The 27,019-nt window shown below is 41.4% G+C and overlaps 1 protein-coding gene across 2 annotated transcripts; it reads left to right on the top strand.

Moving 5' to 3' along the window:
* The first annotated feature begins 27 nt into the window (after nucleotides 1-27).
* On the top strand, nucleotides 28-27,019 carry Gtf2h1 (general transcription factor IIH subunit 1). Of its 2 annotated transcripts, none has more exons than XM_021166118.3 (15): nucleotides 28-248; nucleotides 6,823-6,991; nucleotides 9,017-9,209; nucleotides 10,170-10,332; nucleotides 12,199-12,292; nucleotides 13,586-13,735; nucleotides 13,849-13,928; nucleotides 16,985-17,112; nucleotides 17,211-17,298; nucleotides 18,659-18,747; nucleotides 20,193-20,310; nucleotides 21,261-21,351; nucleotides 21,778-21,893; nucleotides 24,247-24,339; nucleotides 26,555-27,019. In XM_021166118.3, exons 2-15 carry the CDS (start codon nucleotides 6,838-6,840, stop codon nucleotides 26,639-26,641), a joined length of 1,644 nt encoding a protein of 547 aa, XP_021021777.1. In that variant the 5' UTR covers nucleotides 28-248; nucleotides 6,823-6,837; the 3' UTR covers nucleotides 26,642-27,019. The 2 variants fall into 2 exon arrangements, with proteins under 2 accessions (XP_021021777.1, XP_021021778.1); XM_021166119.3 differs by lacking the exon at nucleotides 28-248 and adding an exon at nucleotides 3,263-3,391.

Genomic DNA, 27,019 nt, shown 5'->3' with positions numbered 1-27,019 from the left:
AGGTGTCATGGCGGCCGCGGTGGTGGTCACGTGCTCCGGAGGCCCGCCCCGGCGTTTCCGGTCACGTGCCCTCAGCGCCCTCGCAGCCAGCGATGGAGGCGAGACCCCCCGGCAACAGAGGCGGTGGCGACGGCTGCGGCCGCAGGGGTTCAGCCTCCTCCGTGCAGCGACTGTGAGAAGCGCGGCGGAGGCAGATCCGACGGGACGCGCTTCCCGCGCCCCAGACCGGAGACCTTAGCTCCCACCTGGTAAGTTGAGACCGAAGAATGGGGTTGGGCGGGCGTGGAGGGTCTGACAGGCCCCGGGGGCGCCGGGCCGGGCGGATGGAGCCCTTCGCTGTAGTCGTCTCCACGACACTACAGGCTGGCTGTGTGGTTTGCCCTTCTTCTCCCGGAATGGGAAGGAGGTGCCCTGACCCTTAATCTACTGCCCGAAGGCATTCGGTTCTTCGCTGGGAGGAACTGGAAGGATCAGACTCACCTGAACGAGAACGAAGGAAGTGAGGCTTCTCCGAGACACCGAGGCCCTTCCCGTTAGGAAGCCTGCCCGGGAGAGGCTTTCTTTTCCTGTTAAAGAAGTCCTCTAACCTTGGTGGCCTCGTGCCTTCTTGCTTCCACCTGTCATCCTGCTCTTCAAACTATTATTAAAACTTGAGCCACACACTCAGTTCTAGCTATGACCCGTTTGACAGTCATGTGGTGTAAAGTGGACCATCAATACATGGAAGTATGTGATTATTTTTATAAATTCTCCAGTGTTCTTAGAAACTAAATTCATGTGAAGTTGACCCTCGGACATGCCTATTTTACCATCTGCAAAACAAGGGTGGGGAAAAGATGTTAAAACTTATGCCCAGGGCTACAGTGAAATGGCTCAACTGGTAAAGGTGCTTGCTGCCAAACCTGAGTTCCATCTCTGGGACCCACGTGGTGGAGGGAGAGAACCGATCTCCGGAAGTTGTGTCCTCAGGTATACACAGCTTAATTTGGGATTTTAGTTTGCTAGTTTTTGTTTTTCGTTGTTGGCTTTTGTTTGGTTGGTTTGGCTTTCTGTCTTTTGATGTCGTCCATTTAAAGACACCAGTTTAAAATATGGTAAAACAGGTTTCTGAGTTAGGAATGCAGCTCAAAGCTAAGAGTTCATGCTAGGTACCTGTAAGATCCTGGTTTTCATTTCCAGAACTGGCAAAAAAAAAAAAAAAAAAAAAAATACAGGACTGTACGTAGAGCCCAATGTAAATTGCTTGGTAAGCATGCAGGCCTGGGTACAGAAAACTGGCTTGAAACACACTAAGGGCTTGGCTCCAATCAATATTCTCAATATCCAGCCTTGTGACTTCCTTTCCTTCCTTTCCCGATCTTCCATTCCCCACGCAGGTTTTCTCTGTAACAGCCCTGACTGGCCTTGAACTCACAGGGATCAATTGCCTCTGATTCTTGAATGGTAAGATTAAAGGTGTGCACTACCACACCTAACCCTAGACTTGTGATTTCCTTTTTTTTTTTTTTTTTTTTTTTAAGTTGGTTGGTTTTACTAATGTGCATTGGTGTTCTGCCTGCCTGTGGGTTTGTAAGGTGGTGTCAGATCCCCTAGAACTGGAAGTACAGTTGTGAACGGCCATGTGGGTGCTGGAATTAAACCTTGGGTCCTTTGGGTGCTTTTTTTTTTTTTTTTTTTTTTTTTTTTTTTTTTTTTTTTGGTTTTTCGAGTCAGGGTTTCTCTGTATAGCCCTGGCTGTCCTGGAACTCACTTTGTAGACCAGGCTGGCCTCGAACTCAGAAATCCGCCTGCCTCTGCCTCCCGAGTGCTGGGATTAAAGGCGTGTGCCACCACGCCAGGCTCTCTTTGGGTGCTCTTAATGGCTGAGTCATCGCTCCATCCCCAGTGATTTTCAAACATTTTAAAGACATGAAACATTTCTTCCATGAATTTATGCCTGGAATTCCAACATAAAACTACATTGAAGTTGGGAGTTCGTGGCATGTGCCTTTTTTTTTTTTTGGGGGGGGGGGGGTTCCGAGACAGGGTTTCTCCGTGTAGCCCTGGCTGTCCTGGAACTCACTCTGTAGACCAGGCTGACCTCGAACTCAGAAATCCGCCTGCCTCTGCCTCCCAAGCGCTGGGATTAAAGGCGTGCACCACCACCGCCCGGCCCCTTTAAGATTCTTAAAAACCAAAACTAGAGTATTCACATGAAGAGATAAATTCAAGGCAGAAATAACCTCTAGTGACAGCCCAGTGGCTTTTGAAAACAGCTCAGGAAAGTATTTTAACCTATTAGTAGGTTTTGTTTTGAGGGGTGGGGGTCCCCCAGTATAACAAAAACTGGCCTTGAACTCTTGGTAGCACCTGCTTCTGCCTCCGAAGTACTGGGATTACGGGCTTGAGCTGCCACACCCAGCTTAAATCATCTGCCTTCAAAGGGAGAGATCATCTGCTGTATTTACTTGACCAACTGAGCAGTGCAACAGATTCTATTTGAGTCTCATTCTCCAGATGTGAAAAAGCAGTTTAAGAGCTGGACTTGGTGACACACAGCACTTGGGAGGCAGAAGCAAGAGAATTATCTTCTGCTTGAGGGTAGGCTGGTCTATGTAGTAAGTTCCAGGCTAACTAAGGCTACATAGTGAGACCCTATCTCAGGAAAAAAAAAAAAGAGTAATTACACTTGGAAGATTGAAAAAAAAAAAAAAAGATCAGCAAAAGTAGTAAAAGCACTGGGTGTGGTGGTAGGTACCTTTTGATCCCAGCATTTTTCTGGATGCAGTTTTTATCAGTGGATATTTGCTTATTTCTTTTTTTACAGTTTTCCAGATCCTCTGGAACTGGAGTCCCAGCCACTATATGGGTCAAACCCAGAGCCTCCCCAAGATCAGCAAGTGCTCTTAAGTGATAAGCCATCTATGCAGCCTCACTTTGGTCCCTTTTACATACTTTCCAAGGTTTTATTCCCTGTATTGTTGCACTGATAAAACATTTTGGACTCCTTGATAGCAAGTAGCATTCTAGAGCTCTTTTCACTCTTAGTTTTCTTTAAGGTAGGATTTTTGCATGTATCTTAGGCTGCCCTTGAACATGGCACTTCTGCCCTCTGCCTTTGATCTTCTGGGCAGATAGCCATGTTTTATGCCAATAGATGAAGCTCACTCTTTCAAACTTTTCCAGGAGGCAAGCGTGAAAAGGAGCTTATCTTTCTATATACATTGAGAAAGAAGATGGGCAATGCAGATTCAGAGTCAGTAAATAAAGATTTTTTTCCTAACATTTCTTTTTAGGACAGGATCCAACTTGGGGAATCTTTATGTGAAGTGATACTCTAGTCTATGGATGAAAAGCTATTGTATCCTAGAGTTGAGTTGAAGATATATGTGCAAAGGTTTCCTGTATCTTGGTGAGACCAAATTCCTTTAATAAAGATTGCTATATTGTAATGAACACAACACATTGAATCTTGGCCTTTGTGAAGTTTATTGAGAGATAAAATACAATGCATCTGATCCCATTGTTGTCAGTACCATAGATTTTCTGCTAGGATTTCCTGTGTATTAGAATCCTCTGGAAGTCAAAAGAACTATTTAAAGTATGCATATATCCTAAACACCAAATTAGGCTGCTGGTTCCAAGAAACATGTAACAGTGGTGTTAAATGTTGCGTTCTGAACAGTTCCTATTCCAAGGATGTCCTAAGTGCTAAGCCTTCACTCTTAGACTCCATCTCTAAGAAAAACACAGTACTGTGAACCCAAACTGCATCTGCTATACAGAGCTTAAATACCTCTAGTATGACCCTGAGACTTTAAAACAAATAGTAGTTTGTTTGTGGTGCAATTTTGAAGTATGATGCTTATAGTTTTAAAAGGGGGGAAAGGATTTGTCTTTGTAAAGTTTTTAGTCATGCCTTTATATGATTAAATATTAAGAGATACGTAGCACATAACATGTTCACATAGTTTCCTGAAAAGCAGTACATTTTTAGTTTTGTAAACTTTATTATTATTAAATTTTTTCTTTTTATTAAAAACAGATTTTTTTCCCCCCACACATAATATATTCTTGCAGGGTTTCCCTCCCTCTGGTCCTTCCAGTTCTTATCAAGATCTACTCCCTTTCTGTCTCTCTTAGAAAACAAACAGGCTTCTAAGGGATAATAGTAAAATAAAATATAATAAGATAAAGCTGACAAATCGAACAAACCAAACCGAGGAAAAGAGCCCAAGAAGCAAAGACCCACACGTCCACACACTCGGGAATTCCAAAAAACACCAAACTGGAAGGCATAATATATTCAGAGGACCTGGTGCATGTATCAAGTCTTGAGAACAAAGACATTCACATGCAGCTTCAGGCAAGGTTATAACAAGGAATGCATTCATGCCTTTCTAAGGGATCTTACTGTTTAAAAGTCTTGTGACAGATAATTTCATAAAATATTGCATCTTTTCATTGACCAGATGGAATTTAAAGTAGCCTACAGTAATATTTTAAATAAAAGAAACACTATAGCTCTTACAGAGTTCTACTGGGGAGAACCCACGGAGACCCCTCCGAGGAATCTGAAAACCACAGAAACCATTGTAATGTGGCCCTAACGTGTCTGCTAGCGCTCCCAAATTCATTCTCTTTACAGTTAACAAAGATGCTACAGATGACCAGAGAAACTGGCAAGCAAATGATTTGAGACAATTGACAGCTGTACCCACTGTTCAATAATTTGATTTTTTTTTCTCTTTTAAATTTATAATGGAGGAGAGGGAGGACTAACCCAGGACCTGGAGAAGGCTGGGCCAGTCAGTATTCAGCCTCTAAGCTGCATCTCAGTCCTGCCCTAAATACATTTTGTTGAAATGTTTCTGTGTTATGTAAGAAGGTCCTGGTTAAGTACTAAAAGTCAGTTGTGTGGTGTAGTGAGCTCTTCACTTTCCAGGTTGTCTGCACCCATTTGCCTCTTCACCTTTCCCACTCACAGATACTTCTGTGAGTTTCCTAGCCCAGTTCATTGGAAGCTTGTGCTGTAGGATGTCTTTGGGCTGAGAGGGAGGCAGTGTGCAGCACACTGTTAATCTCAGCATTCTGGAGAGAGAGGCAGGCAGATCTCTGAGAGAGCTCTTCATTGTGATTTCAAGACAGCCAGGACCACACAGAGAAGCCCTGTAACCCAGTCTCATGGGGGCAGGGGAGTATTTAACAGTTCCATAAGTATTATAAAGCTAATATTTATAAATTAAAATTTAAATTTTACTCTTGCAGATTTACAAGTAACTAATGCTGTTTTTGTTTTGTTTTTAAAGATTTATTTATGTAATGTATGTAAGTACACTGTAGCTGTCTTCAGACACACCAGGAGAGGGCATCAGATCCCATTACAGATGGTTGCGAGCCACCATGTGGTTGCTGGGAATTGAACTCAGGATCTCTGGAAGAGCAGTCGGTGCTCTTAACTGCTGAGCTATCTCTCCAGCCCCTTTAGTTCTTATCCAAATGTTATTCTACATTTGGTTTTATAGAGAATCAGCTGTTGGGAAGGAATTTTTCTTTTTCTTTTTTTTTTTTAATCCCTTTGAGCCAATGTTTCTCTATATGTAACCCTAGCTGTCATGAAACTCACTAAATAGAACAGACTGACTAGGAACTTGCAGCCATAGTTTTGCCTCCACCTCTTATATGCTGGCCATTTTATTCAGTCTGCAGATGCACACAAAACAACAGCTTACTTGGGAAGTCATAGGACGTGTCAGAAACAGTTCTCTGTTGTCATCTTATGGGACCCAAGGATTAAATTGAGGTCATTAGGTCACTCAGTGCAAAAATACATATTTGTTGTAGGTAATCAGGGAAGAAAACAATCAACTTGTTGCCTGTCCTTCTAGTCATACATGCAGAACATACATGTCATATGTAGTTAACTCCGATGTCAATCCGGACAGAAACCTGGTTCTACTTATTGGATGCTTTATAAAAACATAAAACCTGTAATGTCCTTCTGTATTACCTGCCATTGCTTCCTCCTCAAGATATCTTCCCCCTCTTTCTTTGTCTGAAACAGGGTCTTACACTGGCTTTGACCTCTGATCCTCCTGCCTTGCCCTCCTAAGTACTATGATTACAGACATTACATAGCACACCATTTGGATTCCTTTACTAAAAGTGGGGCAATACAGATCAGGAAACCATTGCTTGAGAAGAGAACGAATTGACTAAAAATAAGTCATTGGCATTCATAGGCAGTAGGAATGTTCCAGAAATGTTCCATGTGTTTGGGGCATTTGTTTGGGTTATGGTGTGTGTGCATACACTGTCTGTTTTTAAAATAGTATGCTTTTTGTTGGTTTGTTTTTTGTTGTTGTTGGTTTGTTTTGTTTGGTTTTTGGTTTTTCGAGACAGGGTTTCTCTGTATAGTCCTGGCTGTCCTGGAACTCATTTTGTAGACCAGGCTGGCCTCGAACTCAGAAATCCACCTGCCTCTGCCTCCCAAGTGCTGGGATTAAAGGCGTGCACCACCACTGCCCGGCTGGTTTGTTAATTTTATTTATATATATATATTATATGTGTGTGTATGTGTACCACAGGTATGCTATACCTGCAGAAGCAAGAAGAGGGTGTTGGATTCCCTCAAACTTGAGTTACAAATGGTTGTGAACTACCATGTAGGTCCTAGAAATAGAGCTTGGGTCCTCAGAAACAGCAGCATGTGCTCTTAACTACTAAGCCATCTCTCCAGCCCCTGCACGTGTATTTTGTTTGTTTGTTTGTTTGTTTGTTTCAGCTCACATTGATGTGGTTGATTTCTTTTTCTTCCCCTATCCCCACCCCCACCCCCATTAGCACCTTATAGCCATCATGGCGACTTCATCAGAAGAAGTGTTGCTGATTGTGAAGAAGGTTCGTCAGAAAAAGCAGGATGGAGCACTGTACCTCATGGCAGAGAGAATTGCTTGGGCACCTGAAGGCAAAGACAGATTTACAATCAGCCATATGTATGCAGATATTAAATGTGAGTCATACATGCTACATCTAATGTTGGTTTTGTATTTTAATTAGGATAACAGATAGTGGTAGTTATAAAAATAGGATCATCAAATATAACGCGTGTGCTTCAAAAAGTAATGTTCCATTGAGTAGATATAGTCTGGTGTGTAACTGTTCTCTCTTGAAGGACAATTAGGAGATTTAGAATTTGTTACTGCAAATAGTTTCACATAAAACTGTATGCTAATACCTTCTTGAGGTTTTGTAAGTTGATTGATAGATAATGCCAGATTGTCCCTTCAACAAAATTTTGCATTTAGGCAAGTAATCAAGTCTTTTGTTATATGGTCATTATCTTTATGGTCATTATCTTTTATAAATAAAAAAAAAATAAATAAATTTAATTAATTAAAAAAAAAAGACTCAACTTCATAATAAAGGTAGATGGGAGAAATACAGAGCTCTTGAGGTCACAATAGGGAGTATTGGAGATCAGACCCAAGGACTCGTGCAGGAGCCCAAAACAGCAAGGATGAGGTAGAGATTGTACCCTGGAACATGTTTCGTGGGAATTCAGAAAAGTACAGGTGTCTTTAAACATCTGAGTATAACTTCTCTCTAAGTAATGTACATGCCTTTAATCTCAGCACATGAGAGGCTAAGAAAGGAGAATGAAAAGTTCTAGGTCCTGGCCAGCTTGGCTACATAGTGAGACCCTGTCTCAAAACAAAGCCTGGGAAAAGTGATTGCTTTGGAGGGACAGAACAAAGCAACATAAAGGCTGGTGGTTTAAATACATGTATTGTTACTAAAACATTTCGTCTAAACGAGTGGTTTGGAAGCATCATCCTTAAGGACAAAATACCTGTTTAAGGTTTATAAAATCTATCTAGACAAGTTGGGTAAGGTGGCAGGTTTCTGTAATCCCAACACTTGCTAGACAGAGCCAGTATGGTCATCAGAAATCTGTTTATGTTACAGTAAGAGCTCTTTACCACATGCCATATTTAGTGAGTTGCCTATTGGAACACAGCCCTCCATCTCTGTTTCTTAGGGGAGAAAGGAAAAGCACTGTTGCCTTGATAGCCATTTGCAAACTATATAGATTCCGGGATTGGAGCACTGACTCAGATGTTAAAAGAAATGTTCATGCCGTCTCCCATTTGTAACTCCAGTTTGAAGAGGGGGGAATCCAACTCCCTCTTCTGGCTTCCTTGGGCACCAGGCTGTGCATATGATGCACATACATACGTGGAGGCAAAATGCATAAGAAAAAGAGAACACAAGTTCTGCTATGAGTGTGTATTTTAGCACTCTCAGTCTTCATGTGGTGATGGTGGTAGTGGTGGTTGTGATGATGATAAATCTTCAGGGACTAGGAATATAACTCAGTAGGTAGGGAACTTGTGTAGCATGAACACAGTCCTGAGTTTGGTCCCTAACACTACATAAACTCAGTATGGTGGCACATCCTGTAATCCTAGTGCTTAGTAGGGAGAGGAAAGAAGATCAAAAGATCAAGGTCATCTTTAGCTACAAATAGAATTTGAGAGCATCCTGGACTATAGGAGGCTCTGCCTCCAAAGAAAAAAGCCCACAATTTGTGGGCTCTGGCCTCTTCTGGAATATACAATAGGTTTGTATCAAATACTTTCAATATCTGTATCCTTGGAGTTTGCTTAGACACAGGTAAGTTTTTTTTTTTTTTAACATTGCTGAGGATTGGACATAGGGTCCTCATAGGAGGTGAACAGAGTTCCATGCATGAATCGCTACCACCTCCCAGGCTGTTTCTTATTCATTCCCTTTAAGTTTTGTTTTGTTAATACAAGTCTTTGACGGTGCCATACATGTATATGATGTGCTCTGATTATTTTCACTTTGATTCTCACTTACTTTTGTGGCAGTGTCTCCAGTATTCCAGGCTAGGCTTAAGCTTGTTGTTATAGCCTAGGATGTCCTTGAAATTCTTATTGTCCTGCCTCCAGCTCCCAAGTGCTAGGATTACATTGTGATTGTCCTCATCTACTTAGCTTCATGCTTCTTTTAGGCCAGAAAATCAGTCCAGAGGGAAAAGCTAAAATACAACTTCAGCTGGTTCTGCATGCAGGGGACACAACAAACTTCCATTTTTCCAACGAAAGCACGGCAGTGAAAGAGCGGGATGCAGTGAAGGACCTCCTTCAGCAGCTGCTGCCCAAGTTCAAGCGGAAAGCTAATAAAGAACTGGAGGAGAAGAACAGGTGAGAGTGGGGATCTGCTTCCTCCATGTCCTCGTGGGCTTGGCGAGTCTCCTGTAGGAAGTGGGATCTGTGCTGTCATTGCCTCGGATTCTCACTGGGACGGACCACTTGTTCACTGTATGACTTTAGGCAACAGGACCGTGCAGCCCCAAAAGTTACTGAAACAGACCTGATACCACAAAACACTATGGTTCTTTGCTTTCTTTCCTTTCTTTCTCCAGGTTTTGAATTACAGAGAAGATACTAAATTATTAGAAGAATGTTTGTGAATAAGAAACCAAGAATCAGTATTGTAGGGTTTCAGACTTTTGAGTCCCACCTCTGCTTTGCAGAGGGGCTTTCTCCCTGCGTGTGCTGTTCTGTTTCCTTACTCCCAATAAAAGCCTTTCTTCAATGGTTTTTCGAGACAGGGTTTCTCTGTGTAGCCCTGGCTGTCCTGGAACTCACTTTGTAGACCAGGCTGACCTCGAACTCAGAAATCCGCCTGCCTCTGCCTCCCGAGCGCTGGGAATAAAGGTGTGCATCACCACGCCCGGCCTAATAATAATAATTTTTAAAAGGAATCCACACTGTGAAAGATTGACATAGAGAAGCAATGAAGATACCTAATAAGAGATTATTTCATTAATAATACCTGTTTTGAGTTATTGTTACTTACAGTTCCTTGTGCTTGTCAAAATGATGGATGAATACTGCCAGCCTTTTCTATTCACCTTTATGCAGTGAAGAATATAGTACTGTTTAGATACAAAGTAGACTTTGTATTGCAAAGATGGATAAGATCGGTTCTTTGTCTTAGAAAATTTAGTCTACTTTTCCAGAGTTCCTTTGTCTGTACTTGCATTTGTAACTCTAAAAATGATTTAATGAAGTGACTTCTCCAGCTCAGCCATCACAGAGTGAAGGTAGATGTGCGGACTATCTCAGAAGATTAACTACATTTACTATATCTCTCACCAGAATGCTCCAAGAAGATCCCGTTTTATTCCAACTCTATAAAGACCTTGTTGTGAGCCAAGTGATCAGTGCTGAGGAATTCTGGGCCAATCGTCTAAATGTGAATGCAACAGATAGCTCTACATCCAGTCATAAGCAGGATGTTGGTATTTCTGCAGCATTTCTGGTATGTGACCTTTCTAAATTTCTGAAGGGAAAGATATGAAAACTCCAGTATTTTTATAACGGGGCCATTTAGGGATTAGGGGACCCTATTAGGAAGAGGCTGGAGGATCAGTGATTCAAGCCCAATCTCAATATTTTAGTTATTTTTCTACAGCTCAGTGATTCAAGCCCAATCTCAATATTTTAGTTATTTTTCTACAGCTATGATAAAACATCCTGACTGGGGCAACTTAATAAGAATTAAATTGAGCTTATAGTTCTAGAGGGTTATAGACAGTGGTGGCAGAGCAAAAGTGAGGCAGCAGGCTACTAGAGCAACAACTGAAAGCTGACATCTGAGGGATTACTATGAGCCTTTTGAAAGCTCAGAGCACAACCTCAGGGACATACTTGGTCCAGCAAAGCCATACCTCTTAGTCCTCCCCAAACAGCCACTACTTGGGAACCAAATACTCAAATGCCTGAAACTTGTGGTGCACATCTCATTCAGACCACCACAGTCGGCTACGTGAGAACATATCTCAAAAGAAAAAAGCCTCTGGGTTTGGTGTGTGTGTGTGTGTAAACATACGGTAAACATATGGGAATCAGAGGATAACTTGAGGTGTTTGTCCTTGGCTTCTGCTTTGTTGAAGTCAAGTGTCCTTGGGTTTGGGGTTTCACGTTTTCTGCCCCATGTGCCAGGCCCGTACTCTTTGAATGTCCATTCTATCTCCACCTCCCATTTGTGTATGGCTGTACTGTGTTTACACATACATGTGTTACAGCATCCAGCTTGTTTAAGTAGGTTCTGGGCATTGATACTCAAATCTTCCCGTGCTTTACCCACTCTCAGGCCAGAATGATTTCTCTTGAAAGTTTTGGCATTTTCTTTGAAAGACATTAATGAAACTTGTTGTCACCAAGCATGGTGGCACGGACCTTTTAATCCTAGCACACGGGAGCCAGAATCAGGTGGATGCCTGAGTTCAAGGAAGCTTGGTCTATATTTAAGTTCCAAGACTTGTGCATAGTGAAATCTTGTCTGGAAAAGAAATTTTGGTGTCAATGGTAGTCATGATCTTTTTTAATACAGAACATGTTTTTTTACATTGAGATAGGCTCATGCTGTATAGTCCTAGCTGGCTTCCCACTAGAGACAATCTTCCTGCCTCTGCTTCCAAGAAAAGACAGTAACTCTGGTGCTTTTGTAAAGTGATGACTGTGTTTTACTCATAATTAGCAAATGAAACTTTTATTTTTTTAGGAAAAGAATGAGAACAGTATTTGCTCATTCAACAAAAGTTTGAATGGGTGGCTAGGAATGGTAGTGTGTGTCCATAATCCCTGTATTTGGGAGGCAGAGCAGGAGGGTCTTGAGTTTAAGGTCATCCTGGGCTACATAAACTTCCAGCCTAACCTAGCTATACAGAATCCCTGTCTCAGCAGACAAACTGAAAACTATGAGTACCAGTTACATAAATTCGGTACATTTCTGGGTGATTAATAAATAGGCAAATTCATAAAGCCTTTCCTCAGAAAATGAGTTAGCTAATAATATGCATTTAACTATGTCAAGATTCACAGAGGTTTTGGCAACCGTATAACAGAGTTCTGCTTTAAAGCTGGGGTAGATCTGATGTTGGCCGCTCTTGAACATGTCTATTTGGTCACTTCAGGCTTCCAAAGATGCAGACTTAGAAGTCTCCTGGACCGTGATAAACAAGTTTCCTTATGCCCTGTCTCAGTATTTGGTTACTGAGGGGCCTCCGATCTCTGCAGTTTGCTCAGAAAGTCTGTTGCACCTCTGTATTATCCATCAGGAACTTAGACATACTCTCAAATGGCTGACAGATAGAAGTGCATATGTGTGTGGTCTTTGTTTTAGGCTGATGTCCGGCCCCAAACGGATGGCTGTAATGGTCTGAGATATAATTTAACTTCTGATATCATTGAATCTATATTTAGGACCTATCCAGCAGGTAAGAAAATTCAATTACTGGTTTTTAACTTTAGAGATTAAAGGAATTGTTTAATGAGTCTTATGTATTTATTATCAATGGAAAGTTTCTTTTAGTCCTGATTAAATACAATAGAATATGTAAAAAATATTTTTCCCAGTTCCAGATACGGATTCAGTAAATGCTGTAGAGTCATTAGTTCATTTTATTAGGAAATGAAATTTACTTTATAGGAAAAGAATGAGAAAAGTAAATACTCATTCAACAAAAATTTGAGTAGGAGGCCAGGAATGTCAGTATGCATGCGTCTGTAATCCTTGTATTTGGGGGACAGAGCAGGAAGATCTTCAGCGTGCTTTTTTCACATGCGTGTGATAATTGTCATTCTAATGAAATAACTGCTACAAATCTCCGTAAGTGACCGGTTCTGCCCTACTCCCATTTTATCCCTCAGAGGTGACCTTCCCAACCCATCTCTGAGCCAAGCCCTGATGGTTTATAATATGTAGCCAAGAGTGAGAGCTACTGTTTAGTTACTCTTCTCACTAAACAGTGCTCCTTAGGCCAGATTGTCCAACAATGGTTGCTTTGTTCCATTATAAGAGTGGTTCTCAACATTCCTACACTTCCTTGTGTTGTGACCCCCAACCATAAAATCTTTTCACTGCTACTTCATAACTGCCACTTTGCTATTATGAATCATACTATATCGGATATGCAGGATATTTGATATGAGACTCCCCCAAAGGGGTTGTGCCCCACAGTTTGAGAGCTGTTGTTCTAGAATATCTTCACAGTCTGTAGTGTTTGGTATTGTAAGCCTTTTGCCATATACATTTAATCATCATAAATATTTTGTGAAGTAAGTACTGTCAATATTTTTTTAAATAAGGAAACAAGGTACAAAGAAAATAATCTGCTTCCAGGATTACAGTAAATGGCAAACCTAATGTTTCTGACCTCTGACCACTAACCGGGGCCTCTGGAGAATGGAGGGGTGGAGTTATGGGTACTAAAAGTCTTAGTCTCCCTCTACCTAACGCTGCCTTGTAGCATAAGGTTTGATTTCCGGGGTTGCTTTTTTTTTTAAATCTTTGCAGTATGTAATAATGTCCATAGTTTGTGAGGAGTCATAAATGGTACCTCACCTAAATCTATTAACTTTTATTTTGTATTTATAATTCTATAGTGCATAAGGTAAGACTGTCACGAGAGCCTTTAGTTATTATCCAGTTACTAAGAACTAGAAGGTTCTTAAGAACTAGGAACTCACTGTATAAGCTATCTATCTTATGTGGACTTTTCCTCCCACAGTAAAAATGAAATATGCAGAGACTGTACCACACAACATGACAGAAAAGGAGTTCTGGACACGCTTTTTCCAGTCCCATTATTTTCACAGGGACCGACTAAATACAGGATCGAAGGACCTCTTTGCAGAATGTGCCAAAATAGATGAGAAGGGTAAGTGGTGTCCTGACACCTTGCCATTCTTTACTGTTGAAGCTATTTATAGAGTTTTAAAATATAGCTTAGAAAGATGAGTTTTAAACCTATGATTTCATTAATTTTTCTAGGATTAAAAACAATGGTTTCATTAGGAGTGAAAAACCCAATGCTAGATTTGACATCGTTGGAAGATAAGCCATTAGACGAGGTAAGAATTAATAAAGGGACATAATGACAAGATGATCTTTTCCTGGTTTCCAGTGTTGTTTATGTATATGCCCTAAATTAGATGCTCCACTTGTAATATCTGAAAATAAGCAGAATGCTGTTATATTCTCAGAAGTGCTTTTTAGTATGCAATAGGCCCTGGGTTTGATTCCTATTTTGGTACCTCTGTTTGTCTTAGGATACCAGTAAGTTAGCTCAGTGGAAGTGGTAGGAATGAACCACCTCCCAAACATCCTGTAACCTCCACATGAGCACCCATGCTTACACATGTGCATCATACATACACGTATCATAAATACATCATAAATAAGTTAACATTGCCTTAGAGAACTAAGTTCTCTGAGAATTGCTTAATGTTTTTAAGAGAATTTTTAAGCTTTCCCTTGAACAGGACTGGACTCACCTCTTTCTAGTAAAATTTTAATCTAAAGAAATGAGGGTGAATATTAATAAGCAAGCATATATTTGTTGATTATCTGCCAGCCTTTACCTGTTTTAATCCTTCCAGGTTATGATTCTAGGCCTCCAACTCATCTCTTTGGATATTAATTAAGTCATGATTATCCCATATAGTCTTCATCTAACTTCAAAGGTCCTAAATCAGTTATCAACTATATGATTGTTATTTACTAATTAGGTAGTTCCTTTTTTTTTTTTTTTAATTTTCTTTTTAGTTTGCCTGCCTGTTTATCTGAATGTGTGCCATGTGCACCCAGGTGCCCATGAATGTCAAAAGAGGGCATCAGATCCCCTGGAGCTGGAGGTACGGACAGTTAGGAGTTGCCATCTGGGCGCTGGGAACAGCCTGCTCGCTTTGCAAGTGCTCTTACTGCCAAGCAGTCTGGCCAGTACCTCTGCTCAGCTAGTTCACATGCAGAATGAAGCCAACCTTTATGATCCTCATAAGCCTGTTTGCAGCTCTTCCGTATTTTATTTAAGAAGCATTTTAACATTTGCTGGGGTAATGACTTTGAGCCACCTCCCCTCCAGTAATGCTAATCATGTTCCCTCATAGCTCCTTTGTTAACTAACCTTGATGAACTGGCTTACAAGGAAAGGCAGCCTCATGGCACCCACACTTTGTTGAGAGCAGATTGGCACTTGTCAAATGAAAAGACTGGTGCCTTTTTTTTTCCCTGGGGGTAAAATTGTGAAGATAACAGAGAGGGTGGTGTGGATTTCTGCTGGGTTAGCTATAGTTATACCTTAAAATTGATTGCCTGCCTAGACTAACAATCAGAAAATATAATAAAACCAGAAGTTAAGTCTCCGTGTTTTGTTTGTTCATTGTGTGTGTGTATACACGTATGTTCAGAGGCAGGGCCACCGTCGGTTATTGATTCTTGGCATAAAAAAAGTGTCACTCAAAAAAGAAATAGCCAGGCGTGGTGGCACATGCCTTTAAGCCCAGTACTTGGGAGGCAGAGACAGGCGGATTTCTGAGTTCGAGGACAGCCAGGGCTATACAGAGAAACCCTGTCTTAGGGAAAAAAAAAGTGGCACTCCTTTCCCCAGGGGCAATTGACTATCAGTGAACATGGGCTCTTTCCCCCTCCATGATGAAATATTGGTGCCCAGTCTCATGTGGGTCTTGTGCAATAACTGAAAAGACTGCAGCAGTGGCCTCATATCCAGAAGATGTCAGCAACGCCTCTCCATCCTCTGACTCTCCCATTCTTTGTGCCTGTTCTTCTACAATGTTCCTTAAGCCTTAGAAGTGTAAAATAAATGCCCTATTTAGGGCCAAGCTCTCTACTGTCCCTTATTTTCAGGACTTTATGACCGCTGTCCTCTACAATAAGAAGCTATACATATGTACATATAACAGTAATTAATGAAAGATGAATGAATTTGGAGGAATGCAAGAAGGGGTATGGGAAATTTTGGAAGATAAAAAGGGAAGACTGTTTATATCATAATCTCAAAAGAAAAACTTTTTTTTTTCCCCAAGATGGGTGTTTCTCTGAATACCTGACCTGAAACTTAGAGATCCACCTGCCTGTGCTGGAGAGATGGCTCAGTGGTTAAGAGCACTGACTGCTCTTCCAGAGGTTCTGAGTTCAAACCCCAGTAACCACATTGTGGCTCACAACCATCTAATGAGATTGGTGTAATCACATACATCAATCAATAAATAAATATTAAAAAAGAAATCTGCCTGCCTCTGCCTCTGCCTCTTGAGTGCTTGGGAATAAAGAAGTGTTCCATCGGGCTGGAGAGATGGCTCAGTGGTTAAGAGCACTAACTGCTTGCTCTTCCAGAGGTCCTGAGTTCAAATCCCAGCAACCACATGGTGGCTCACAACCATCTATAATGAGATCTGACACCCTCTTCTGGGGTGTCTGAAGATAGCTACAGTGTACTGTAAAAAAATTCATACACATAAAAATAAACCTAATTTTAAAAAAAGGAAGTGTTCCATCAAACCTAGCTTTTTAATTTTATATGGGTTGTTTTGTTTTTAGATTTATTATTATATCTAAGTACACTGTAGCTGACTTGACGAACCAGAAGAGGGTGTGAGATCTCATTACGGATGGTTGTGAGCCACCATATGGTTGCTGGGAATTAATTTAGGACCTCTGGAAGAGCAGTCAGTGCTCTTAACCACTGAGGCATCTCTCCAGCCCTATTTTTTACTTTTTTATGAGATACTTAGAAAACAGTTTAACCAGATGTCCATTTAACAGATTGATGGTAGTGGGATTCCTGCTTTGGACCTGTGATCCCTCTAGCTACCAGCTCTTAATCAGGCTAGCTGTATCAAGCATGAGTACTTCCTGTAGACAGATAAGTCCTGAAATCCAATCAGAAAGCAGTTAGTTACCCTCATAATACTGATGCCTGTTACACCAATGGGCACATCTTGCCCGGCTGTGACGTGAGACCAGATCTCATTTGGTAGTCTGCAGAATGGCGAGCAAGCCCTAGGATTTCACCTATTTCCATATCCTAGTATTGGGGTTGCAAGTATGTACTACATATCTAGGCATCCAACCATGTATTTCATTTTGTTTACTAAATTGTTTCTCACAGGGCTATGGCATTTCCTCTGTGCCATCTACTTCCAATTCCAAATCCATAAAGGAGAATAGTAACGCTGCCATCATCAAAAGGTTTAACCACCACAGTGCCATGGTCCTGGCTGCTGGTCTCAGGAAACAGTTAAGTGTACATGTAGAAGCTTTTGCTGACCTTTTCAGAATAACCAAGTGAAGTTCAGCAGTTTTAACATGAGCTTGTTTTTCCATTTGTTTTTCAGACAAGCACAAAATGGACAGAATGGTGAGCCCAGCAGCGTGGATGGAAATTCTGGAGATACAGACTGCTTTCAGCCAGCAGTCAAAAGGGTATGGGCAACAAAGCTAGGCCATTTGGGGATTATGTATCTCTGGGTATAAGGACCTAAATCCTATATATTGTGTTTCCTAGGGGCAGTTTTGGTTTCTTAACGGAGATGACAGAGCTGTTACCCTCATTGTAGAACATTGTGAAACTTATCATAGACTGAAGCGACTAACTTTCCATTGACTTAGTTCTGACCAGTAGTTTATCCAGCTTTTCCCTCCCTTTGTGTACATACACATCAATTTTGTGTGTATGTGTGATTCTGTTTTCTGGGGAAAGTATCTAACAAAGACAGTGGAGAGAAAGTTTTGTGGGGTTTATGTTTTGTTTACAAAGTAAGTTAAATAGCCCTCCCATTAAAGTAATTGCTTGCTCTTTACTTCATTTCTTTTAAGTCTCTTCTCCCCATTTATAGAAAGGATACTTAGATGCCTGTCAGCAGTACATAAGAAAACTTTAAAGTTTATACTCTTCCATTTCTACCTTTAAGGAAAGGAGGGGTGATGTCTATAACATATCCACATAGATGAGGTCTGTGTGGCTAGTGTTACTTTGTAAACAATAGGATACAGCTTAGTGGTAAATAGCTTACTGAAGATTCACAGGGGGCTAGGTTCAGTTCCCAAGCACCAAACAATAAAATGAACCTAATCTTATTTTTTGATAGCTTTATCGGGCTTAAAACACATTTCAGCGTTCTGTATCTTCAGCTTGTTGTAGCAGGATATGTATGGCCCAATTCAAAATAGAGAATATCTACATTACTTCAAAAAGAGCTCACAGCATCAGATATGGTTGTGTATGCCTATAATCCTAGCCTTTAGCAGACAGATAGAAAGATCAAAAGTCTATGTCTCAACCAGGCATGGTGGCGCACGCCTTTAATTCCAGGAGGCAGAGGCAGAGGCAGGCGAATTTCTGAGTTCGAGGCCAGCCTCGTCTACAAAGTGAGTTCCAGGACAGCCAGGGCTATACAGAGAAACCCTGTCTCGAAAAACCAAGTGGGGGTGGAGGGGTCTACGTCTCATAAACTACACATCACTCATGTTTTTTGGGTTTTTTTTTTTAAGTCCAAGTATGGTGGCCCATGCCTTTTATTGTAGCACTCAGAAGGCAGAGGCAGGTGGGTCTCTGAATTCAGAACAAGCCTGGTGTATAGAGGGATCCAGGACAGCCAGGACTACACAGAGAGACTTTGTCTCAATTTTTTTTTCAAATATAATAACTGGTATGACCAAACCAGTACTTACTTCATGTTGGTTATTGGTGAAATACTGGCTTAACCATGGTAGAAGGGCTTTATTTTTCATGCTCTGAAATTTCAGTTAGTTTCTAACAAAAATACCATATCATTAATCGCAGGCAAAGTTACAGGAGTCCATTGAATATGAAGACTTGGGAAACAACAATTCTGTGAAAACGATTGCACTGAATCTCAAGAAGTCAGACAGGTCAGTTTGGCTGATGGAAGTGAAACACTTATGCAACAATCATTGCAGAGTGTACTCTGCAAGTCTAAAGTCAGTTTGTTGCTATAAAAGTGCAATATACAAATTTCTTTAAAAGTTTGCTTTATGGACCACCATCCTGTATCCACACATGCACAAAACTTCAAATATATTTTTGACACTTTGCCATTTTATTATGTAACTGTGTAAAATATTATGAAGATATGTGAACTCAAATTTTCAACTTCATGTGATCTACTGAGTCCTAGTGAGTTATGCCTCTGCAAAATTATTCCCAAATCTCAAAATTTAAACATTGCTCACAAATATGTAAACCTTTATTTCAATTTGCACCATTTTTGAAGAGTTTGTAAAGACAGACCAGTCTCCCATTTTCTCAGTTTTGGTGGATTCTGTTACCTCCAAATCTATTAAAAAATATATGTATATTTAAATAACAAAAAAAAAAGTTTGCTTTATGAACTTGATGTAATTGTATGCGACCGCGACTTAAGTAGAAGTAGTAGTTCAAAGATATCCTCAGCTGTACAGCAAATTGAAGGCTAGCCTAAGCTAATAATAAGACTCATTCAGAACTCAAATTCCAGGGGATCCAGCTCCCTCCTGACACCAGGCACACATGTGGTGCAGATATATATACAGGCAAAACACTAATAAAATCTTTATTTTTTTCAACTTTATACATACCTGGAATACATCTTAAATGATTAAGGTCAAGGAAACTTAATGGTGTATATTTATGTATCACAGCAAGTGTGAAAGTCGGGGTCAGCTTAGGATCAGTTCCCTCCTTCCACTTGGGACCCAACTCGAGTCATCACATTTGGCAACAGGTCCTTTACCCAATGAGCTATCTCACAGGCTCAAATTTTGAATTTTCATGCTGTTTTTTTCTTACTGTCATTTATAGAAATTAAATTACAAGGGCTGGAGAGATGACTCAGTGACAACTCATGTTGCTCTTGCAGAGAACCCTAGTTTGATTTCAAACACCCAAAAATGACTCAAGCACTTGGAATGTCAGTTCCAGGGATCCAACATTTGGGCTCTACAAGCACCTGAACCCACATGCACATACCTGCCCACAACCACATAGTATAGAACTAACAATGAAAATAAAGCTGGGACTGGAGAGATGGCTCAGTGGTTAAGAGCACTGGTTGCTCCTCCAGAGGACCTGGGTTCAATTCCCAGTGCCCAGATGGTGGCTCACAATCATTTGTAACGGGATCCGATGCCCTGTTCTGGTGTGTCTGAGGACAGTGATGGTATACTCATATACATAAAATAAATAGTTCTTTTAAAAAGTAAAACTCAAACGGGAAATTTCTTTTTGCTGTAAGGGAATGTTTTGTTGATGCAAAAATATTTGAAAGGCAGATTTTTTTTTTCTATATATAATTGGCTACTTCTGTGCTGATACCCAGGTATTACCATGGTCCTACTCCAATTCAGTCACTGCAGTATGCAACAAGTCAGGACATTATTAACTCTCTTCAAAGTATTAGACAAGAAATGGAAGCCTATACACCCAGGTTAACTCAGGTAGGTGACTTCTACTGTTTTACGGCCAGAATTCTTGTAGCCACTACCTCAGGTTGTAAGCATAGTCAGTTGAACTGTATGGCTGGATATTTGTTGTGGGGTTTTTTTGTTGTTGTTGTTTATTTGTTTGGTTTTTGTTTTTTTGATTTGGGGGGGGGGTTGGTTTTTTTGAGACAGGGTTTCTCTGTGTAGCTCTGGCTGTCCTGGAACTCACTCTGTAGATCAGGCTGGCCTCAAACTCAGAAATCCACCTGCCTCTACCTCCCAAGCACTAGTGTTAAAAGTGTGCACCACCACTGCCTGGCTCATTTGTTGCTTTTTTATACTAGGTTTTGCAGGGCCATTTTTGGGAAAATGTATCGTGTACTTGGAGCTGTATATAACTAATTGTGTCTGTAAAACTCAGACCCATAGATTAGGAAACTGAGAGCCAGAGCAGTTGCAGAACTGCAAGCATATAGGACAGCTTGGCTCTGTCTACCATGTGGGTCCCAGGGATTGGATTCAGGTTGTCAAGCTTGGCAGCAGTGTCTTTACAAAAGGAAGTATCTTACTTACTGTCCCTGTCTAGTAATGTCAGACTATAGTTAATTAAAGCCTCAGAAGTCAGAATTGTAGCAGGCAGAGAGGTTAGGTGGTTCAGAAACTAACGATGTATGCTGTTCTTGTTTCAAAAGACTCACACTTGGCTCCCAGAACCCACAGTGGGTTTCACAGCCACTTGTAACTCAGCTCCAGGGAACCTGAATTTTTTGTTTGTTTGTTTTTAAGGTTCTGTTATGGGGTCTGCTATATTCCTGGCAGATGGGTTTTCTACACAGACTATTTCTAGCCTCAAGAAATGTTGTTCATTCTGGTTGCTGTGCATAATGTATTTGCATGGGAGTAAAACAACTATTGAGGCAGATGCTGGAAGGGAGGTAAGTCAGTTCTTGACTCCTTTCTTGCAGGTTCTCTCAAGCAGTGCTGCTAGTAGCACCATCACAGCCCTGTCACCTGGAGGAGCTCTTATGCAGGGAGGGACACAGCAAGCCGTAAACCGTACGTGGTGGGCCACCTTCTCTCCCTTTTCCTCTTTGCTTCAGTTAATGCTAAAGAAATGCTAAGGCTGTGCTGACTTGTCCTTTTTAAATTGCTACATTTCTTTATTGGGGGTGAGGAAATTGTCAGAGTGCCATGGCACATGTGGAGGTGGTGGCATATGACTCAGGAAGAATCAGTTCTCTCCTCTCTGTAAGTTGCTGGGCGCAGGTTGCCAGGCCTGGCAGTAAGCATCTGTATCCACTGAGACACCTCACCAGCGCTGTACTAATTTTTCTTTAATGGGTTGGGATATTTTGGTGAAAGTTTGACCTCCTTCAAGCTGTGCATACACTGCTCTGCTGAACTTTACATTCAGCACCTAGAGTGGTCATTTTTAGGACTGGGAGTAGCTGTTGCCTTAGGACTCTGATCTTCTTTTTGCAGAGATGGTGCCCAGCGACATTCAGTCTGAATTGAAACACTTGTATGTGGCTGTGGGGGAGCTTCTGCGGCACTTTTGGTCCTGCTTTCCTGTTAATACACCATTCCTAGAAGAAAAGGTGAGCACTGAGTGTAACTACAACCCGCTGCTGTGCTACTGACTGAGAGGCGGACATGCATTACTGTGCGCCAGCTTAGGATGACTGTTAGCCATCCACACATCACGGAAGCCAGGGTCCCTGTGTCTTTAGGGAGAAGGTATTGGTCATAATTCCCATTTCGTAGATTAGGAAATTGAGCCATGGCAGTTGTCTAACTCTGAGCATACAGTTTAGCCACTCTACCTCTAGATCATAAACAATTGGAAAACAGACTCAACTTGCTGTTTATTTGATACATTTGTTATTGATTAAAATCACAAATAAAAATAAAAAATAGGAGCCTGGAGAGAGCGGTTAAGAGCACCGACTGCTCTTCCGAAGGTCCTGAGTTCAAAAATCCCAGCAACCACATGGTGGCTCACAACCATCTGTAATGAGATCTGATGCCCTCTTCGGGAGTGTCTGAAGACAGTTACAGTGTACTTACATATAATAAATAAATAAAATTTAAAAAAATAAATAAATAAAAAATAAAACCACAAATAAAAACTGACATCAAACAACACTAGATTTTTTTTTCTTTCTGTAGTCCTAGGGTTAACCCCAGAGATACAGACATACCACACAAGTGCTTTACCACTAAATTGCGTCCCAAGCTCTAGCATGAAATGTCTGAAGCTTAAAACTCCTCTTGCCATAGCCGGGTGTGGTGGCGCACGCCTTTAATCCCAGCACTCGGGAGGCAGAGGCAGGCGGATTTCTGAGTTCGAGGCCAGCCTGGTCTACAAAGCGAGTTCCAGGACAGCCAGAGCTACACAGAGAAACCCTGTCTCGAAAAACTAAAAAAAAAAAAAAAAAAAAAAACTCCTCTTGCCTATTAAAGAGCAGTTAACAAAAATATTTGTAGCATCAGTGGCAATACTAGCTTCCCTATATAAATTGCTCTTTGAGCAAATATTAAGGAAAAGACGGGGCAGGTGGTGAAACTGGTGGCAGAGCATGAGCTTAGTGTGCTTGAAGTCCAGGACTCGCTCAGCAGCAGAAGAGGGAGAAAAGAATAAAAACAGTAGTCAGAGGACCTAACAAGCAGTACTCTAGAGAATACAAGAAACAAGCAGGCTGGAGTCAAAATCAAACAGAGGAGATAAAACTTTGAGTTCAAGATTTAAACATCAGCTGGGGGAATGGTGACTCCAAAACTCTAAATTTGAAGATAGCCTGGTCAGCATAGGAAGTTCAAGGCATCCAGGGTTATGTAGTGAGACCCTATCCTAAATAAATATATATATCAAATTCATTTCAAATTTTGCTTTAAGGTGCCAGGTAATGGGGCCAAATACCTGTAATCCCACCACTTGGGAGACAGAATTAGGTGGATCTCAATGAGTTCAAGGCCAGTCTGGTCTCCAGGGCAAATATCAGGACAGCCAGAGCTACACAGAGAAAACTTGTCTTGAAAAAAACAATAATAAAATATAATAATAAATAAATAATAAAGTAAATAATAATAATGAAAACAATAAATTGCCTTAAAGTTGGACCTGAAAAGATGGCTCAGCAGTTGAGAGCAGTTATTCTTGCAGAGCATCTGAGTTTGGTTCCCAGCACTCACATGGTGACTTGTAATCACTTATAGCTCCGAGGCCAGCCTGGTCTACAGAGTGAGTTCCAGGACAGCCAGGGCTACACAGAGAAACCCTGTCTCAGAGCGGGGAGGGGGGAACAGAAAAGGCTAAAATACCTATCAAGAGAACTGGCGGGCTGGTGAGATGGCTCAGTGGGTAAGAGCACCCGACTGCTCTTCCGAAGGTCCAGAGTTCAAATCCCAGCAACCACATGGTGGCTCACAACCATCCATAACGAGATCTGGCGCCCTCTTCTGGAGTGTCTGAAGACAGCTACAGTGTACTTACATATAATAAATAAATAAATCTTTTAAAAAAAAAAAAAAAAAGAGAACTGGCTGAGAAAGCATGGTTTAGTCACAAAAGTCAAACATTGTGTGGCCATTTAAAATGGTGACTGGGACGAGTACTTACTGAGTAAAAGATGTTCACATTAAAAGAAGAGAAGTTTTAAAACAGTGTGAACTGCCTCTGCATATGTTTATGCTCACGTAATTACGAGAGGAATTGAGAATTATTTACTGAATAAAAGATGTTCACGCTGAAGTGGTATGAGCTGAGTCTTTGCGAAGGTTTATGTTCACATGACTAAATATGTGGAACATAAATTATAAGCATAAAGATGAGTGATAGTAGTGAGATACACACATTTTAACAGAAGTCACCTCTGAGAAGACAGTCTTTCTCTCGGTTCCTGCAGGTTCTTTACAATTTCTCTGTAACTCATTGTTTCTCATCTTTTTTAGGTAGTGAAAATGAAGAGTAATTTGGAACGGTTCCAAGTTACAAAGCTCTGCCCATTCCAAGAAAAGATTCGGAGGCAGTATTTAAGCACAAATGTAAGCCCCATGTCTGCCTCTTTCTGAATGATGAAATTAACTTTGTTCTCATATGTGCGAGGACATTGTTCTTTTCTTTGCTCAGGGTGCTATTTTTCATTTTAAAACATTCACTGTATTCAAAAGAGTATATAAAGTATGTGTACTTAAGCTGACCTGTAGCTGGCCTTTGCTGCTTTGTGAGTTCTTATTTTTATCTCTCCCTTCTCCCCAGTTTTACTCCCTATCACTAGATGGGAGAGAGAGAGAGAGCATGACTACTAACAAACCACAGCCAACCCCTACCCCACCTCTCAGGCCCTCCCAAGCCTTTCTATGAAAGTTGCCAGAATTCCAGCATCACACAGTCTTGGAAACTCTATCTGCAGTTGGTGAAACTGTGCCTCTGTTAGAGCATGAGGCAAATCAGTTAGCTAAGGCAGAGCAACCTGGTATTGCACTTAAAACAAAAGGATATTCCTATAATATTTCGGGGGGGGGGGTGTTTGGTTGGTTGGTTTGGTTTGGTTTGGTTTGTTGTTGTTTGGATTTTTTGGTTTTTTTTAGAAACCAAAATTCCAGAATTCTCAACTACACTAGCCCCACTTACATAATGAGATCTGTCCCCAAAAAGTACTTGCCAGTTAGTGAAAATATTCTCAGTGCCCAATCAGCTGCACAGCAGTGCCTCCTACCAGCCTTTATGAGAATCATTCCGCTGCTTCTCTTTATGTTCTGTTTTATGTAGTGTGTTAAAGCAGGATGGAGGTGTGTATATGCTACACTCAGAAGAAACTTGTAGGAGGCAGTTCTCTCTCCAGACGAAGTAGGATGTGTGGGGGTCAAGCTGAGACTGTTAGGCTTGGCTCCAGTGCCGTCTCTTCTGGCCTTCTGGTTTTTCTTTTTCTTCTTTCTTTTTTCTTTTTTTTTTTTTTTTCTGGTTTTTCCTGATAGATTTACATAGTCCTAAAAAAAATCTGTTACTACAAACCCGGCAGTGACAGACAGGTAAAATGTTAATGATAGGAAGCAAGGCTGTCCTTGGATGGTGCTCTACAGCAATAAGGCCAGTGGTGGAGCAGGGTTGCTTTGCACAAGGTCTTTAGTATTGTTTCTAAGCAGAACTAGAACAAATGTTGAAGAGGTTTCTTGGAGAGAAACTGACTTTCTGAGAAATAGTATATGCAAACATAACGTTTAGCTATAACTAGGATGATCAGAAATGGGATTTAGCAAAATCGTGATGACTTATGATTTTTCCCAGTGGGCCCTGAGTGTCTCTTACAGCAGGCCAAGAACACTAAGCAGGTTCTCTGCCTTTTGTGCCACCTCGATTGATTGTGTTTACAGCACTGTGCTGAGGATTCACAGGCTATGGGTAGCCATATCGTAGCATATGAAATACATCTCACTGGTACTGTAAAGCCACTGCTACCAGTCAAGCAGAAAGGAATTGCTACATTTTCCAGACAAAGCTAGGGCCACACCCTCCTCCTGGGAAAGGGGGATTAGACCTGGGGATTGCTGAGGATTGAATGTGCACTTTACACATTCTAGGCAAGTGCTCTGCTTCTGTCTTGCATATGCAGCTGGGGTAGGGGCCTACTTAAATCTCTCGCTTAGATCAAAATCACTGATTTAGAGCACCCCAAGTCTATCCCCTTCCTCCCAGGATGATAAACTTGAAAGACTTTACTGTAACCACGGAAACATATTCCAAGGCTTTCTGACCTCAAGAGTTAGTGCGCTCCTTTTACCTGACTTTGTCAGACCCCCAAAGGCAGAGCTCTTCAAAGTAGTAAAAGTTCAGCGTTGAGTCGGGTCTGACAGTGAGTGCCTATGGTCCTGGCACTCAGGTAGGAGCAGGGAGGCTGCTATAAGTTCAAAGCCAGACTGTTGCTGTTGCTGTCCTGACTTTCAATGTATAAATCAAGAAATCAACCTGGCTTGGCTCTCATTGCACAAAAGCGATAGGAACTTTCACATTCTGGTGCTGGTGCTGGTTAATGGCCAGGCATAGTATCAGAGCCCAGATAGGGGAGGTGACTGTCCAGATCCTGCCCTGCACCTACCACCTATCTTGTGCATGCACAGTGTGTGGTCGCACCTTTGCTTGAGGGTTTGTACACGCCTTGCTGACTGCGAGATGTGCTGGAAAGTGTGTGTGTGCCAGGCTGAGAATGTGAAGCAGTGGCTTCCCTGACTACTCACTGCAGTGTCTCCCTGTCTCTTGCAGCTGGTAAGTCACATAGAAGAGATGCTGCAGACAGCCTACAACAAGCTCCACGCGTGGCAATCCCGGCGCCTAATGAAGAAGACGTGAAGCGTTTATGGTGCTCACAGGTTTTGTGGGTTGAAAAAAACTGACCTGCAGTGACTCTGGAAACCTGGCTGAAGACAAGCAGATGCTCACACCGGGGAAACATCTGCAGCACGCCCGCCCGCCGACTCCCAGAGCTGATGCTGTTGTACTTGCACATGAGAACTGAAACAAAGAAGGAAGGGACAGGATTCACCTAACTCTGGGGAGGGAAACCAAGGCAGAACCAAAATGAGCTAAGTTGCAAATATATATGTATGTGTACATGTATATGTATTTAAAGACTGTTTACTGCAGTTACTCAGGAACTGCTTTTCATTCACGTTAAGCTGCTTTCAAAATTTAAGAAAAAAAAAAAACTAAAAGAAAAAAATACTTAAA

The sequence above is a fragment of the Mus caroli genome, unplaced genomic scaffold (genome assembly GCF_978045245.1).
Source record: "Mus caroli unplaced genomic scaffold, Mus_caroli_1 scaffold_8, whole genome shotgun sequence".
Lineage (NCBI taxonomy): Eukaryota > Metazoa > Chordata > Mammalia > Rodentia > Muridae > Mus > Mus caroli.
Note: the sequence above shows the minus strand (reverse complement) of the source record. Positions and strands in the feature narration are given on the sequence as shown.